This window comes from Chiloscyllium plagiosum, chromosome 3 (assembly GCF_004010195.1).
Source record: "Chiloscyllium plagiosum isolate BGI_BamShark_2017 chromosome 3, ASM401019v2, whole genome shotgun sequence".
Lineage (NCBI taxonomy): Eukaryota > Metazoa > Chordata > Chondrichthyes > Orectolobiformes > Hemiscylliidae > Chiloscyllium > Chiloscyllium plagiosum.
The window spans coordinates 133065260-133081420 of record NC_057712.1 but is presented as its reverse complement, the minus strand read 5'-3'; the positions used below and the strand labels follow the sequence as shown (position 1 = coordinate 133081420).

General features: G+C 44.0%; 1 protein-coding gene across 1 annotated transcript in view; it reads left to right on the top strand.

Annotated features, from left to right (window-relative positions):
* Positions 1 to 16161, top strand: part of LOC122540182 (dynein axonemal heavy chain 8-like) — a 1320893-nt gene that overhangs the window by 1089729 nt on the left and 215003 nt on the right. Inside the window, exon 69 of the mRNA XM_043675532.1 lies at positions 6077 to 6244. Within this exon, the coding sequence (XP_043531467.1) occupies positions 6077 to 6244 (168 nt within the window). The remainder of the gene's footprint in view (positions 1 to 6076; positions 6245 to 16161) is intronic.

Sequence of the window (16161 nt, the reverse complement as noted above, 5' to 3'; positions counted from 1 at the left end):
CTCTTCCTCCGCTACATTGATGACTGCATTGGCGCCACCTCGTGCTCCCGCGAGGAGGTTGAGCAATTCATTAACTTCACCAACACATTCCACCCTGACCTTAAATTTACCTGGACCATCTCTGACGCCTCCCTCCCCTTCCTGGACCTCCCCATCTCCATTAATGACCATAAGACATAGGAGTGGAAGTAAGTCATTCAATCATGGCTGATGCGCATTTCAGCTCCACTTACCAGCGTTCTCCCCGTAGCCCTTAATTCCTCTAGACAACAAGAATCTATCAATCTCGGCTTTGAAGACATTTAGCGTCCCGGCTTCCACTGCACTCTGTGGCAATGAATTCCACAGGCCCACCACTCTCTGGCTGAAGGAATGTCTCCGCATTTCTGTTCTGAAATGACCCCCTCTAATTCTAAGGCTGTGTCCACGGGTCCTAGTCTCCTCGTTTAACTGAAACAATTTCCTAGCATCTACCTTTTCCAAGCCATGTATTATTTTGTATGTCTCTATTAAGTCTCCCCTTAATCTTCTAAACTCCAACGATTACATTCCCAGTATCCTCAGCCGTTCCTCATATGTTAGACCTGTCATTCCAGGGATCATCCGTGTGAATCTCCGCTGGACACGTTCCAGTGCCAGTATGTCCTTCCTGGGGTGTGGGGACCAAAACTGGACACAGTACTCCAAATGGGGCCTAACCAGAGCTTTATAAAGTCTTAGTTGTACATCTCTGCTTTTATATTCCAACCCTCTTGAGATAAGAGACAACATTGCATTCGCTTTCTTAATCACGGACTCAACCTGCATGTTTACCTTTAGAGAATCCTCGACTAGCACTCCCAGATCCCTTTGTGGTTTGGCTTTATTAATTTTCTCACCATTTAGAAAGTAGTCTATGCTTTTATTCTTTTTGCCAAAGTGCAAGACCTCGCACTTGCTCACGTTAAATTCCATCAGCCATTTCCTGGACCACTCTCCCACCCTGTCTAGATCCTTCTGTAGCCTCCCCCCTTCCTCAGTACTACCTGCCTGTCCACCTAACTTTGTATCATCGGCAAACTTCGCTAGAATGCCCCCGGTTCTCTCATCCAAATCATTAATATATAATGCGAACAGCTGTGGCCCCAGCACCGAACCCTGCGGGACACCGCTCGTCACCGGCTGCCATTCTGAAAAAGAACCTTTTATCCCAACTCTCTGCCTTCTGTTAGACAGCCAATCCTCAATCCATCCCAGCAGCTCACCTTGAACACCATGAGCCCTCACCTTGCTCAGCAGCCTCCCGTGTGGCACCTTATCAAAGGCCTTTTGAAAGTCTAGATAGACCACATCCTTTGGGTTTCCCTGGTCTAACCTACTTGTTACCTCTTCAAAAAATTCCAACAGGTTTGTCAGGCATGACCTTCCTTTACTAAATCCATGTTGACTTGTTCTAATCAGACTCTGCTCTTCCAAGAATGCTCTTCATCTGCAAACTTACTAACTATACCTCTTATGCTCACATCCAAATCATTCATGTAAATGACAAAAAGAAGAGGACCCAGCACCGATCCTTCTGGCACTCCACTGGTCACAGGCCTCCAGTCTGAAAAACAACCCTTCACTACAACCCTCTGTCTTCTACCTTTGAGCCAATTCTGTATCCATATGGCTAGTTCTCCCTTTATTCCATGAGATCTAATCTTGGTAATCAGTCTCCCATAGGGAACCTTGTTGAATGTCTTACTGAAGTCCATATAGATCACATCTACTGCTCTACCCTCATCAATCTTCTTTGTTACTTCTTCAAAAAACTCAATCAAGTTTGTGAGACATGATTTCCTACGCACGAAGCCATATTGACTATCCCTAATCAGTCTTTGCCTTTCCAAATACATGTACATCCTGTCCTTCTGGATTCCCTCCTACAACTTGCCCACCATCGAGGTCAGGCTCACTGGTCTATAGTTCCCCAGCTTGTCTTTACCGCCTTCTTAAACAGTGGCACCACGTTAGCCAACCTCCAGTCTTCCGACACCTCACCTGTGACTATCGATGATACAAATATCTCAGTAAGAGACCCAGCAATCACTTCTCTGGCTTCCCACAGAGCTCTAGGGTACACCTGATCAGGTCCTGGGGATTTATCCACCTTTAACTGTTTCAAGACATCCAGCACTTCCTCCTCTGTAATCTGGACATTTTGCAAGATGTCACCATCTATTTCCCTACAGTCTATATCTTCCAAACAATATTTGGGAAAAAAAATGTGATGGGTAAAAGAGGCCATTCTCTCAAGGTGAGGAGGTCACAATAGAAGTGAATAGCAGTGGTCCTTTGAGCACAGATAAAAGGCCATAAAATGTCAAGGCCTTTAGCCACCAAGAGCAAAATATTGTAGCAGTAACAGAAAATAGATGAGCTTCTGTCATAGTTTCCATTGGTACCACACACTCTTGGACAGAGTTTGCAGGAGTCCACCTCAAACATTAGTGCCATGAAATCTGAAACCTTGGTGACTATATTCACATCCCCAAACAGAATAGTCACCTCCACTGAGAAAATGTCACAGCAGGCAACAGAAGCATGCTTGACCCACCACGTTCTACAAGCTCAGGCTATCACTTAAGTAGAATGGAGGATAATCTCAACTTAGCTGGCCAATGTCTTATTAAATGCAGTAAAGCATTCTTCAGCTCTTGGCTAGCAGGGAAGTATCAGTGGGACTTGAGAAAGAAGATAACGTGCATGAGGAAATGGGGGAATTATGCACAATTCTCACTTTTCCACTTGTGGCCTCTGCTCAATCAGTCCAAGTTCCATATGATGAACAATTCAGCCTCTACACCTATGGCAGTAGATAGTGTTTGACCAGGTCCTCATGGACCCTCGCACCCAGAGAATGCTTTCATAGGCATCCAGGCTGAAACAGCTGGTGCATGAGCAGCATTTCTCTAGCTCTGTTAAAGCCACAGATATACAGAAGTATCAGAAAACAGAAGAAATCAACCTTTTAGACAAAAAGAATTCACTTGGATGCTTAGAACAATGTTACTGTCTTACAAAATATAACTCAGATTTCAAGTCTCCATTTTCCAGTCATCTCCCACATTGACTCATACTTTCCAAGTGATCATTAGAATCCAAGAATTCCTACAATGTAGAAGGAGGCCGTTCAGCCCATCTCGTCTGCATCGAATACACAAAGTCCATGCAGAGAGTCACCCAGGTCCCTGTTGCTGTGAGATAGCAATGCTGAGCACTGTGCCATCATGCTAACCTTAGGAAAGTGTTGAGACCAGAGTGGAAGAAGAGTAAAGAGTAAAAAAGAAGTGGACAGCTTCTTTACTGTAGGATTAATGTATTTTAGTGTGGGTTAGTTCAGCATTAGTGTAACATATTGCTTCTCACATTCAGTTTACTTAAAGTGTATCTCTATGAGATCATTACACATTTCTCTGGCAGCCAGGTCAGTGGCTTAAAGCTCCCTAGCCTCATTGGGCTCCTCCTCACCCTGGTCCCCTTTCTGTAAGGATGTAGAACAGTCGTCATCTTCCTGTTCATACGGTTCCAGTCATTTCTGCAGCTCTCCATTGTACATAGTTTGGAAGAGCATTCAGGACATTCTTGTTAGTACATGCTAAAGAACATCTCACATTTTTTCCAGGCACTTGAACTGCATCTTCAGCAACATACTAGCTTGCTCAAGAGCAACTCTTGTGTTCATCCGGGTTTTTGTAACTTTGAAAAGTTGACAGATGAATTGAACAAATATTTTGCATCTGTCTTCACTGAAGTGGATACAGCTTACATCCCAGCAGTAATTATGTTTCAGGAGCTGAAAGGGAAAGAGGAACTTAAAACAATTATATTTACCAGGGAAAAAGTACTGAAAAAGTTATTAAGACTAAAAGCTAACAATTCTGGTCTCCCAGTTATAGGAAGTATGTTATTAAGCTGGAGACATTTCAGAAGACATTTACCGGATGTTGTTGGATATGGAAGGTTGGATAGACTGTGATTTTTTTCACTGGAGCTTGGGAGGTTGAGAGGTGACCTTAGAGAGATTTATAAAATCTCAAGGGTTAATGGTAGGTGTCTTTTCCCTAGGATGGGGGATTTCAAGACTAGGAGGCACATTTTTACAGTGAGTGAGATTTTAAAAATGCATAAGAGACAAGTTTTTTTTAACAAATGGGTGGTTTGTGTGTAGAATGAGCTTCCCCAGTGCTGGAGAATTGTCCAGTTACAAATAGAGGCCACACACAGCTCTTTTGAAATTGACGAATACTGATTTATTTCTCAAGCCTGGGGAAGAGAAATTGACAGGACTGGTACAGAACTGACACTCTGCACAGTTGAGTCAAGGATTCTCTTCCCTGAGATGCAGATACAGACAGTTTTAATAGTGTTACAGTTGTATTACAGGAGCGCAGTGTTAATCATAAGACAATATGAATTAAATTACATTCAATGAAAAACAATCGGTTGTCCAGTAGTAGCAATCAAGTAATAATTGTAATAGGAAGTTCCGTTCCTCTGCTAGAGCAGGTGCTAATGTCCAGCATCCTGGTTTCAATGGGCCTGCAGGGTGGTGTGCATTCTCGTCAGGTATCTGGGTGCCACGAGGTAGGCCTTGTGGGGCTTCAGTACCTGAGGAGACTGGGGATGCCCTTGGAGCTGCAGGGGCGGTGATGCTATTGTGAGGTTGGAAGTCGATTATCAGATCATCTTAGGGGTGTATTCCTTCAGTCTGGAAGCTGTTTAGGTAATGTCTTGCTTTGATGTTTAGTTCCTGAGCTGTTGTGGTTAAGTTGAGGTATTATGGGCATGCTCTGTTTAGCTAAGAAAAGACTTGGCTTCTGTGAACAAGTTTTGGGCAAGGGAGTGTTTTTTTTTCTCCCACACTGAGGAAGTGGTGGGTGTGGGCACAGTTATAATATTTAAAAGACACTTAGATAGGTACATGAATAGGAAAGGTTTGAAGGGATATGGGTCAGAAACAGGCAGGTGGGATTGTGTTTGGCATGGACTGGTTGGACTAGGGTTAGTTTCCATGCTGTATGACTCTATGACTCTATAAGTCCCAGCCCTTGACAGACTTCATCCTAGGATTTTAAAAGAACTGATTATTACAATAATAGATGCATTGGTTTTAATTTTCCAATATTCCTCCTGTTGCCAGAATGTTCCATCAGATTGGAAAGTAGCGAATGTTACACCTCTATTTAAGAAAGAGGGTGTTAGAAAGTAGGAAATTACAAGTCTATTAGCTTAACATCTGTCATAGGGAAATGCTCAAATTGTTTATTAAGCAGAAAGTAACAAGGCAATTAGAAAATCTTAGCACAATCACACAATATTGTGGAGCACAGTGGTTAGCACTGCTGCCTCACAGTGCCAGGGACCAAGGTTCAATTTCAATCTTGGATGACTGTCTGTGTGGTGTATGTATGTACTCCCTGTGTCTGTGTGGGTTTCTGCTGGCTGCTCCAGTTACCTTTCACACTCCAAACAGGTGCAGGGTAAGTGGATTAGCTATGCTAAATGCAAGGTTGCAGTGATGGGATGGATCTGGGTGAGATGCTCTTTGGAGGGTCAGTGCAGACTCGATGGGCTGAATGGCCTCTTTCTATACTGTGAGGATTCTATGGGAATAGTTTTTGTGAAAGGGAAATAATGCTTGAGAATTTATTGGAATTTTTGAGGCAGTATAAAGCAATATTAACAAAGCGAAACATATAGACCTTTGTTACTTGGGTTTCCAAGAGCCATTTGTCATGTGCCTTGTAAACGTTCCAATGTAAAATGAAAGTTCACGATGCAGGGTCAACATAATAACAGATTGACAAATAATCAGACCACAAGATAAGGAAAGTGGAGAACATGGATCCTTTTTAGCTTTGTGCCACAGCTACCAGTACTAGTGTTTGAACTATTTACAATTTACATCAATGATTTGGATACAGGGACTGAATGTATGGGAAATAAATTTGATGATAATACAAAGACAGGTAGTCAATCGTTGAATCATGTAATGCCTATAATTGTCTGTGTTTATTAAGATCACATTGACAATTTTTGTTTTTTTTTCCAGACAATAAAACCTGCTGACATTTCCACTGTGAGGAAGTTAGCCAAACCACCTCACCTGATTATGAGAATTCTCGACTGTGTGCTCGTTCTCTTCCAAAAAAAAATGGATGCAGTCACCATGGACCCTGAAAGACCCTGTCTCAAACCATCCTGGGGCGAGTCTTTGAAGGTTAAACAATTTATTATAATACTGTGAGGTTTTGGCAGGGGAACCACAAATATTATTATGACTAGGATTGGAGGAGTGCACTGTTTCACTGTAGTCCACTGGTAACAATATATCTTGAAATGATTTATCCAGCTACCAACATGATTATTTATATATTTTATCTATATTGGATTCAGAATAAAAATGTCTATCTACCATGCCCATTTCATAAACATCAAAATATTGATTATCATAAAACAAAATTTAGTCAACAAAGATGTTGAGCTGATAAATGCACTCATATTGAAATATTAAATATTTGCCATTCTTAAACAAAGCACATCCCAGTGAAAATAATGATTTTTCTATGCAAACATTGACTTTAGGAAAATAGCACTTTGCCTACAGAAGGCACTGTGAGAAGCAACCAAAGAAGATTCTGGGAGGCATTGGCTCACTCACCAAGACTGAGAAGGGGATCGCTGACATAGGCTGCTCAGAAACCAGGTTTATAGGCTAAGTAGTAACTGGAGAAATACTGAGTATTTCAGACGAATCTAAACTGAGAACCTTCATCATCAGATGATCTTGCTATCATTGCTAGATTGTGATTGCAAGCAGAACTTGGAGAGTCATCGGTTGAGCTGAATGAAATTGGTGGATCTTTATGCTAGCTTCAGCCGAACACAATGACCAGCTAATCAAGGCTATGGACTTTTTTAGCATCCGTACCCCAGGCCAGGGAGTCCACATTACAGTCAGGGTGATCCTGAAGAAGGTGGGTGAAAGATTGCCGTCTGACATCCTGAGGATCAGCAAATCCTTTTATGCCAGTCTGTATAACACAAAGCTCACAGACAGCGCGGCCTCTCAGTCATTCCTGTCATCTGTCACAAATGTCTTAGTCAACAGTATGTGTGAGAGGCTGGACCAGTGTTATCTCTGGATGAGCTGACTCATGGGGGGCACGGTGGCTCAGTGGTTAGCATTGCTGTCTCACAGCGCCAGGGACATGGGTTCAATTTCAGCCTCGGGCGACTGTGTGTGTGGAGTTTGCACATTCTCCCCGTGTCTGCGTGGGTTTCCTCCTGGTGCTCTGGTTTCTTCCCACAAGCCAAAGATGTGCACATTAGGTGGATTGGTCATGCTAAATTGCCCATAAGTGTCCAGGAAAGTGTAGGCTAGGTGTATTAGTTAGGGGAAATGTAGAGTAGCCGGTGCAGGTGAATTGGTCTGGGTGGGGTACTCTTTGGTGGGTTGGTGTGGATTTGTAGAGCCAATTGGCCTGTTTCCACACTATTAATTCTAAAAGACACTCCAGTCCATGGAAAAGAATGAAACTCCCACAACAGGAGAACACACCAGGCAGGGACCCACCCCTCCAGGATGGGACTGCTACAACAGGAGAGCACCATGTCAGGCTGGGACCTCCCTCCCCCGGGATGGAGCTGCTATAATGGGAGAATACCACACCAGGCAGGGACCCACCCCTCCAGGATGGGGCTGCTACAATGGGAGAACACTATGCCAAGCCTGGACCCCCCCAGCCTCTGCAATGTGGCTGCTACACCAGGCCAGGACCCTCCCCTTCCCCAGGATGGAGCTGCTACAACAGGAGGACACACCAGGCCGGTACCTGCCTCTCTAGGATGGGGCTGCTACAATGGGAGAACACCAGGGCAGGCTGGGAGCGTCTTGCTGAGCTGGAAACCTCCATTTCTCTGGGCTTGGGCTGGGACAAGACACCTTCCACTGAAGAAGGTTAAAAAAATGTAAGATAATAAATGGAACCATTAAGAAAAAGCAGCGAAAGATAAAAAGGTAAAGAGCTGGAGTCTGGATCAGAGTGGTGCTGGAAAAAGCACAGTAGGTCAGGCAGCATCCAAGGAGCAGCAAAATTGACATTTCAGGCAAAAGCCCTTCATCAGGAATAGAGGCAGGGAGTCCACCCTGCAGTCTCCCTGCCTCTACTCCTGATGAATGGCTTTTGCCCGAAATGTCGATTTTCTTGCTCCTTGGTGCTGCCTGACCTGCTGTGCTTTTCCAGCACCACTCTGATCCAGACTCAGGTTTCAGGCATCTGCAGTCCTCGTTTTTACCCACAAAGAGTTGGAGTAGATGAGTTTTGGGCCCCAAGGAGCCTACAAGCTACACTGCTACAGAATGCTCCCTCACCGGAACTTTCCAAAAAAACACCAAGGGATTGCTGGGCTGTTGGTGAGATCTTTCCTGTATGCCCAGACTCTCTGCGCCAACACACACTGCCCTCAATGTGGCTGCAGGGGGATAGAGATTTGTTAGACATCTTCTTCTGGAATGTGCCTGTGCGAAGGAAGTCGGGAGAGAGAAGCAAGGTTCTTGTCGAAATTCATGCTGAGCAGTTCCATGATGCAGACTATACAGTCTGTTCCCTGGGATGCATACTGAAACAAACATTGACTGTACCTGGAAGACCATCACCTGATTGAAAGATACTCTTTGGCCTGCCCGAAACTTGTTGGGTTTTCCAGAGTAAGGAAAGTCGAGATTAGATTCCTGATGAAGGGCTTTTGCCCAAGTTGTCGATTTTCCTGCTCCTTGGATGCTGCCGGACCTGCTGTGCTTTTCCAGCACCACTCTAATCTAGAGTCTGGTTTCCAGCATCTGCAGTCCTCACTTTGCCTTTCCAGAGTAAGGAGTTGACCCTGACTGAGTGTTGCAGACTGGCACATTCCATGGTCCAGGACTACGTGCTGAGGGACATCCTAAAGCTTGGGGCAGCTGCCACCAAGGTGCAGTGGGGAAAGATTCACTGAGATCATTCTGCTGAAGTCAAATGGGGGTCCATTCAGTTATTGGTCCCTTCCGGTGCCTCAAATATATGTTAATATAATCTTGTACAAGTAAGAAATGTCTTGGGTTTGTTTGCTGGATAGAGTCAAACTCCAATGTTTGTTTGTTTCTTCATATGCTACTGAACAGAATCGAACTGCTTTAGTAACTATGTATAGAAAGAGAGATTTTTATGAATAACATATATTTTTGAAATCATAAAAAATATCATTTTGAGCAAAACTCTAGGATGGTGTTTTGGGTCCTTGGTGCCAGGGGCACGGATGTCTCTGAGATGATACAGGATTTTCTGAAGATTATGAGGGGAGGGGATGAGCATCCAGAGGTAGTGGTCTATATTGGTAGGCAGATAGAGAAATGAGGTCCACCACAGGGAGTTCAGGGAGCTAGGTAGGAGGTTGAAAGACAAGAACTGTAGGATTGATATCTCAGGATTACTTCCTGTACTACATGCCAGTGAGGCTAGGAATCAGGTGATAATACAGTTAAATATATGGTGAAAGAGCTGGAGCAAGAGGGAGGCTGTCAGATATGTGGATCATTGGAATGTCTTCTGGGACAGATGGCACCTGTACAAGAAATATAGGTTGCACCTAAATTGGTGGCTCACCAATCCTGGCAGGGAAGTTTGCTATTGCCACCCGGGAGAGTTTAAATTTGTGTGGCAGGGAGCACGGGAATCAGAGCAATAGGTCAGCAAGTAAAATGACTGAGGAGGAGTCTGAGACTCAGGGCACTAAAGCTACGAGGAAGAGTGGGAGGCTACTGAACACAGTAGGGACTGGCAGTCTAAAACATATTTGTTTTAATGCAAAGAGCATGAAAGCTAAGGCAGATGAACTTAGATTGGATTAATACATAAAACTATGATTTTGTAACCCTTACAGAGACATGGTTGAGACAGGAACAAGATTAGCAACTTAATGTTCTGGGATTTTGAAGTTTCAGGCAAAGTAGAGTGGGATGTAAAAGAGGAGGGAAGCTGTGCAAATTATAAGGGAGAATATCATAATTGTTCTGAGTGAGGACATCTTGGAGGGCTCATCAGTAAGGCCATTTGGGTAGAGCCCAGGAATAGGAAAGGTGCAATCATTTTGATGGGATTGTACAGCAGCCTCACAAAAGCCAGCAGTGACAGGGAGCATATATACAATCATTGAGATGTACAGCATTGAAACAGACCCTTCGGTCCATCCCGTCCATGCCGATCAGATATCCCAACACAATCTAGTCCAACCTGACAGCACCCGGCCCATATCCCACCAAACCATTCCTATTCATATACCCACCCAAATGCCTCTTAAGTGTTGCAATTGTACCAGCCTCCACCACATCCTCTGGCAGCTCATTCCATATATGTACCACCCTGTGTGTGAAAAGGTTGCCCCATTGATCTTTCCCCCTCACCCTAAACCTATGCCCTCTAGTTCTGGACTCCCCAATCCCAGGGAAAAGACTTTGTCTACTTATCCTATCCATGCTCCTCATAATTTTGTAAACCTCTATAAGGTTACCCCTCAGCCTCCGACGCTCCAGGGTAAACAGCCCCAGCCTGTGCAGCCTCTCCCTGTAACTCAGATCCTCCAACCCTGGCACCAATCTTGTAAATCTTTTCTGAACCCTTTCAAGTTTCACCACATCTTTCTGATAGGAAGGAGACCAGAATTGCACGCAATATTCCAACAGTGGCCTAACCCATTACCATTAAGTGTATAAGTCATGCTAAGATTTGCTTTCCCAAAATGCAGCACCTTGCATTTATCTGAATTAAACTCCATCTGCCACTCCTCAGCCCATTGCCCCATCTGGTCCAGATCCTATTATAATCTGAGGTAATCTGTCCACTACACCTCCAATTTTGGTGTCATCTGCAAACTTACTAACTGTACCTCTTATGCTCACATCCAAATCATTTATGTAAATGACAAAAAGTAGAGGACCCAGCACTGATCCTTGTGGCACTCCACTGGTCACAGGTCTGACAAACAACCCGCCACCACCACGCTCTGTCTTCTACCTTTGAGCCAGTTCTGTATCCAGATGGCTAGTTCTCCCTGTATTCCATGAGATCTAACCTTGCTAATCAGTTTCCCATGGGGAACCTTGTCGACCGCCTTACTAAAGTCCATTTGGATCACATCTACTGCTCTGCCCTCATCAATCCTCTTCAAAAAACTCAATCAAGTTTGTGAGACATGATTTCCCACACACAAAGTCATGTTGACTATCCCTAATCAGTCCTTGCCTTTCCAAATACATGTACATCCTGTCCCTCAGGATTCCCTCCAACAACTTGCCCATCACCAAGGTCAGGCTCACCATTCTATTGTTCCTTAGCTTGTCTTTACCGCCCTTTTTAAACAGTGGTACCACTTTAGCCAACCTCCAGTCTTCCAGCACCTCACCTGTGACTATCGATGATACAAATATCTCAGTAAGAGGCTCAGCAATCACTTCTCTAGCTTCCCACAAAGTTCTCGGGTACACCTGATCAGGTCCTGGGGATTTATCCACCTTTACCCGTTTCAAGACATCCAGCATTTCCTCCTCTGTAATCTGGACATTTTGCAAGATGTCACCATCTATTTCACTACAGTCTATATCTTCCATATCCTTTTCCACAGTAAATACTGATGCAAAAGACTCGTTTAGTATCTCCCCCATTTTCTGCGTTTCCACACAAAGGCCGCCTTGCTGCTCTTTGAGGAGCCCTATTCCCTCCCTAGTTACCCTTTTGTCCTTAATATATTTGTAAAATCCCTTTGGATTCTCCTTAATTCTATTTGCCAAAGCTATCTCAAGTCCCTTTTTTGCCCTCCTGATTTCCCTCTTAGGTATACTCCAACTTCCTTTATACTCTTCTAAGGATTCACTCGATCTATCCTGTCTATACCTGACATATGCTTCCTTCTTTTTCTTAACCAAACCCTCAATTTCTTTAGTCATCCAGCATTCCCTATACCTACCAGCCTTTCCTTTCACCCTGACAGGAATATACTTTTTCTGGATTCTCATAATCTCATTTCTGAAAGCTTCCCATTTTCCAGCAGTCCCTTTACCTGCAAACATCTGCCTCCAATCAGCGTTTGAACGTTCTTGCCCAGTACCGTCAAAATTGTCCTTTCTCCAATTTAGAACTTCAACTTTTAGATCTGGTCTATCCTTTTCCATCACTATTTTAAAACAAATAGAATTATGGTCGCTGGGCCCAAACTGCTCCCCCACTGATACCTCAGTCACCTGCCCTGCCTTATTTCCCAAGAGTGGGTCAAGTTTTGCACCTTCTCTAGTATGTATATCCACATACTGAATCAGAAAAGTGTCTCATATGCACTTAACAAATTCCTCTCCATCTAAACCTTTAACACTATGGCAGTCCCAGTCGATGTTTGGAAAGTTAAAATCCCCTACCATAACCACCCTATTATTCTTACTGATAGCTGAGATCTCCTTCCAAGTTTGTTTCTCAATTTCCCTCTGACTATTAGGGGGTCTACAATACAATCCCAATAAAGTGATTATCCCTTTCGTATTTCTCAGTTCCACCCAAATAACCTCCCTGGATGTATTTCCAGGAATATCCTCCCTCAGCACAACTGTAATGCTATCCCTTATCAAAAATGCTACTCCCCCTCCTCCCTTGCCTCCCTTTCTATCCTTCCTGTAGCATTTGTATCCTGGAACATTAAGCTGCCAGTCCTGCCCATCCCTGAGCCATGTTTCTATAATTGCTATGATATCCCAGTCCCATGTTCTTAACCATGCCCTGAGTTCATCTGCCTTCCCTGTTAGGCCCCTTGCATTGAAATAAATGCAGTTTAATTTATTAGGTGCAATCTGTCCTTCTTGTACAGGTCACTTCTCGCCCAAAAGAGATTCCAATGATCCAAAAATGTGAATCCTTCTCCCATACACCAGCTCCTCAGCCATGCATTCATCTGCTCTATCCTCCTGTTCCTGCCCTCACTAGTTCGTAGCACTTGGAGTAATCCAGATATTATTACCCTTGAGAGCCTCCTTTTTAAATTTTTGCCTAACTCTCTGTAATCTCCCTTCAGAATCTCAACCTCTTCCCTTCCTATACCTTGGTTCCAATGCAGACAATGACCTCTTGCTGGCCTCTCTCCCCCGTGAGAACATTCTGCACCCTCTCTGAGACATCCTTGATCCTGGCACCAGGGAAGCAACACGCCATTCTGCTTTTTCGCTGCTGGCCACAAAAACGTTTGTCTTTACCTTGGACTACAGAATCCCCTAACACAATTGATCTCTTGGAAGCCAACGTATCCCTTGTTGCATTAGAGCCAGTCTCAATACCAGAAACTTGGCTGTTCGTGCTACGTTCCCCTGAGAATCCATCACCCCCTATATTTTCCAAAACAGCATACCTGTTTGAAATGGGTATATCTACAAAAGACTGCTGCCCTCGGTGCCGACCTCTCTTACCTTTCCTGGAGTTAACCCATCTATGTGACTGTATATGAGACTTTCCCCCCTTCCTATAACTGCCACCCATCACTTACTGTTGCTGTTGCAAATTAGACAGATTATGGAAAAATGTAAAAACATCAGGATTGTTAAGATGGTTGATTTTCACTTTCTCTTTATTAACTGGGACTCAGTTAGTGTCAGGGGCCTGGGTAAGGATAAATTTGTTAAGTGTGTCTAGGGTGGTTTTTTGAAACAGTATGGAAATAGTCCAAGTCGGGAAGGGACTCGCTGATTTCAGGATGTGGTTGAAGAGCTTCGGGGGGAGGGACCATATGAAACCTGGTATTAAGGATTGAGCCTGGCCAGATGTTTGAAGGTTCAATGGGGACCATTGCGGGAACAGTGACCATACTTCTCTAAGTTTTAAGTTACTTACGGATAAGGACAAGAGTTGTCTTAGAGTGAAAGTATTCAGTTGGGGGAAGGCTAACTACCACAATATTAGCAGGCATTGGGGAATGTAGAAAGGGGGTAGCTCTTTGGGAGTAAATCCAAATCTGGCATATGGGAATCTTTTAAAGGCCAGTTAGGTAGAGTTCAGGTGAGCTGGCATGTTCCTGTGAAAATGAAGGACAAGGATGGCAAGACTTATGGAACCTTGGATTTAGATTTGATTAGATTAGATTACTTACAGTGTGGAAACAGGCCCTTCGGCCCAACAAGTCCACAGCGCAACCCACCCAGACCCATTCCCCTACATTTAGCTCTTCAACTAACACCACGGGCAATTTCGCATGGCCAATTCACCTAACCTGCACATTTTTGGATTGTGGGAGGAAACCCACACAGACACGGGGAGAATGTGCAAACTCCACACAGAGAGTCACCTGAGGCGGGAATTGAACCTGGGTCTCTGGCGCTGTGAGGCAGCAGTGCTAACACTGAGCCAGACAAGAGAAATTGAGAGAAAGGAAAAGGAGGCATTCATAAAGTTTTGGAAACTGAAGACAGACAGAGCCCAAGAACTCAAACAAGGAATTAGGAAATCTAAAAGGAGCCATGAAACATCTTTGGCAAACAGGATCAAGGACAATCTCAAAGCGCTTAAGGTAGCTAGGAAAAGGGTAGGCCCACTCAAGGACAAAGGTGGGAATTTATGGGTGGTGTCAAAGGAAGTGGGTGAGATCCTGAATGAATATTTGCAATGATATTCACAAAGGTGAATGACATGGTAGGTGGTGAGTCTCGGGAAAAAACAAGCCAATATTCAAGGGCATGTCAATATAAAAGGAAGGAGGTGTTAGGTATTTTGAAAAACATTAAGGTTGTCAAGTCCCAGGACCTGATGGGATCTATCCTAGAGTGCTGAGGGAGGCAGGTGAGGAAATTGTTGGGGCTTTGTATGGTGTATTTGTATCCTCTTTAGTCACAGGAGAGGTCCTGGAGGACTGGAGAATAGCCAAAGCTGTTCCTTCATTTAAGAAGGCCAGCAGGGATAATCCAGGAAATTACCGGCCAGTGAGCCTAACATATGTGGTAGGAAAATTATTGCAGAAGAATTTTAGGAACAGGATTTAGTCACATTTGGAACAAATATGGACATATTTGCAGTAGGTAGCATGGCTTTGTTCAGGGAAGATTGTGTCTCATAAACTTGATTGAGTGTTTTGAGGCAGTGACAAAGATGATTGATGAGGGCAGATTGATTGGTGTTGTCTATTTGGACTTTAGCAAAATCTTTGACAAGATCCCTTATGGTAGAGTGATACAAAAGATGAAGTCATACAGGATCCACAATGAGCTGGTAAGTTGGATACAGAACTGACTTAGTCGTAGCTGACAGAGAGTTGCATGGAAGGGTGTTTTTGTGACTGGAAATCTGTGACCAGTGGTGTTCCTCAGGGATCTGTGCTGGGATACCTGCTATTTGTAATATATGTCAATGATTTGGAGGAGAATGTAGGGGGCTTGATTTGTAAATTAACGACAATACAAAAATCGAGGAGTTGCAGACAGTGAAGAGGATTGCCAGAGGATACAGCAGGATGTAGACTTGGGCACAGAAATGGCAGATGCAGGTAAATCCAGACAAGTGTGAGGTGGTGCATATGGGGAGATATAATGCAGAAGGGAAGTGTACAGTAACTGGCAGAATTCTTAGTAGCATCAACATGTAGAAAGATCTAGGTGTGCTGGTCCACAGTTCCCTGGAAGTGGCAACATAAGCGGATATAGTGGTGAAGAAGGAATATGGCACAATTGATTGGGACGTGTAGTATAAAAATTGGCAAATCATGTTGCAACTGTATAGAACTTTATTTCGGCCACATTTAGAATATTGTGTATAGTTCTGGTCATCGCACTTGCAGAAGGATGTGGAAGCTTTGAAGAAGGTACAGACACAGGCTGTTGCCTAAGTAGGGAATTAGCTATGAGGAAAGATTGAAAAAACATGGTTTGTTTCACTTGAACATCGCAGGATGAGGGGTAATCTGATAGAAGTTTGCATGGATGGAATACATTGCCACAAACATTTTTTGAAAAATGTGGTGCTGGAAAAACACAACAGGCCAGATAGCATCCGAGGAGCAGGAGAATCGACGTTTCGGGCATAAGCCCTTCTTCAGGAATGCGGCTGGTGTGCCAAGTGGGCTGAGATAAAAGGTAGGGGGGAG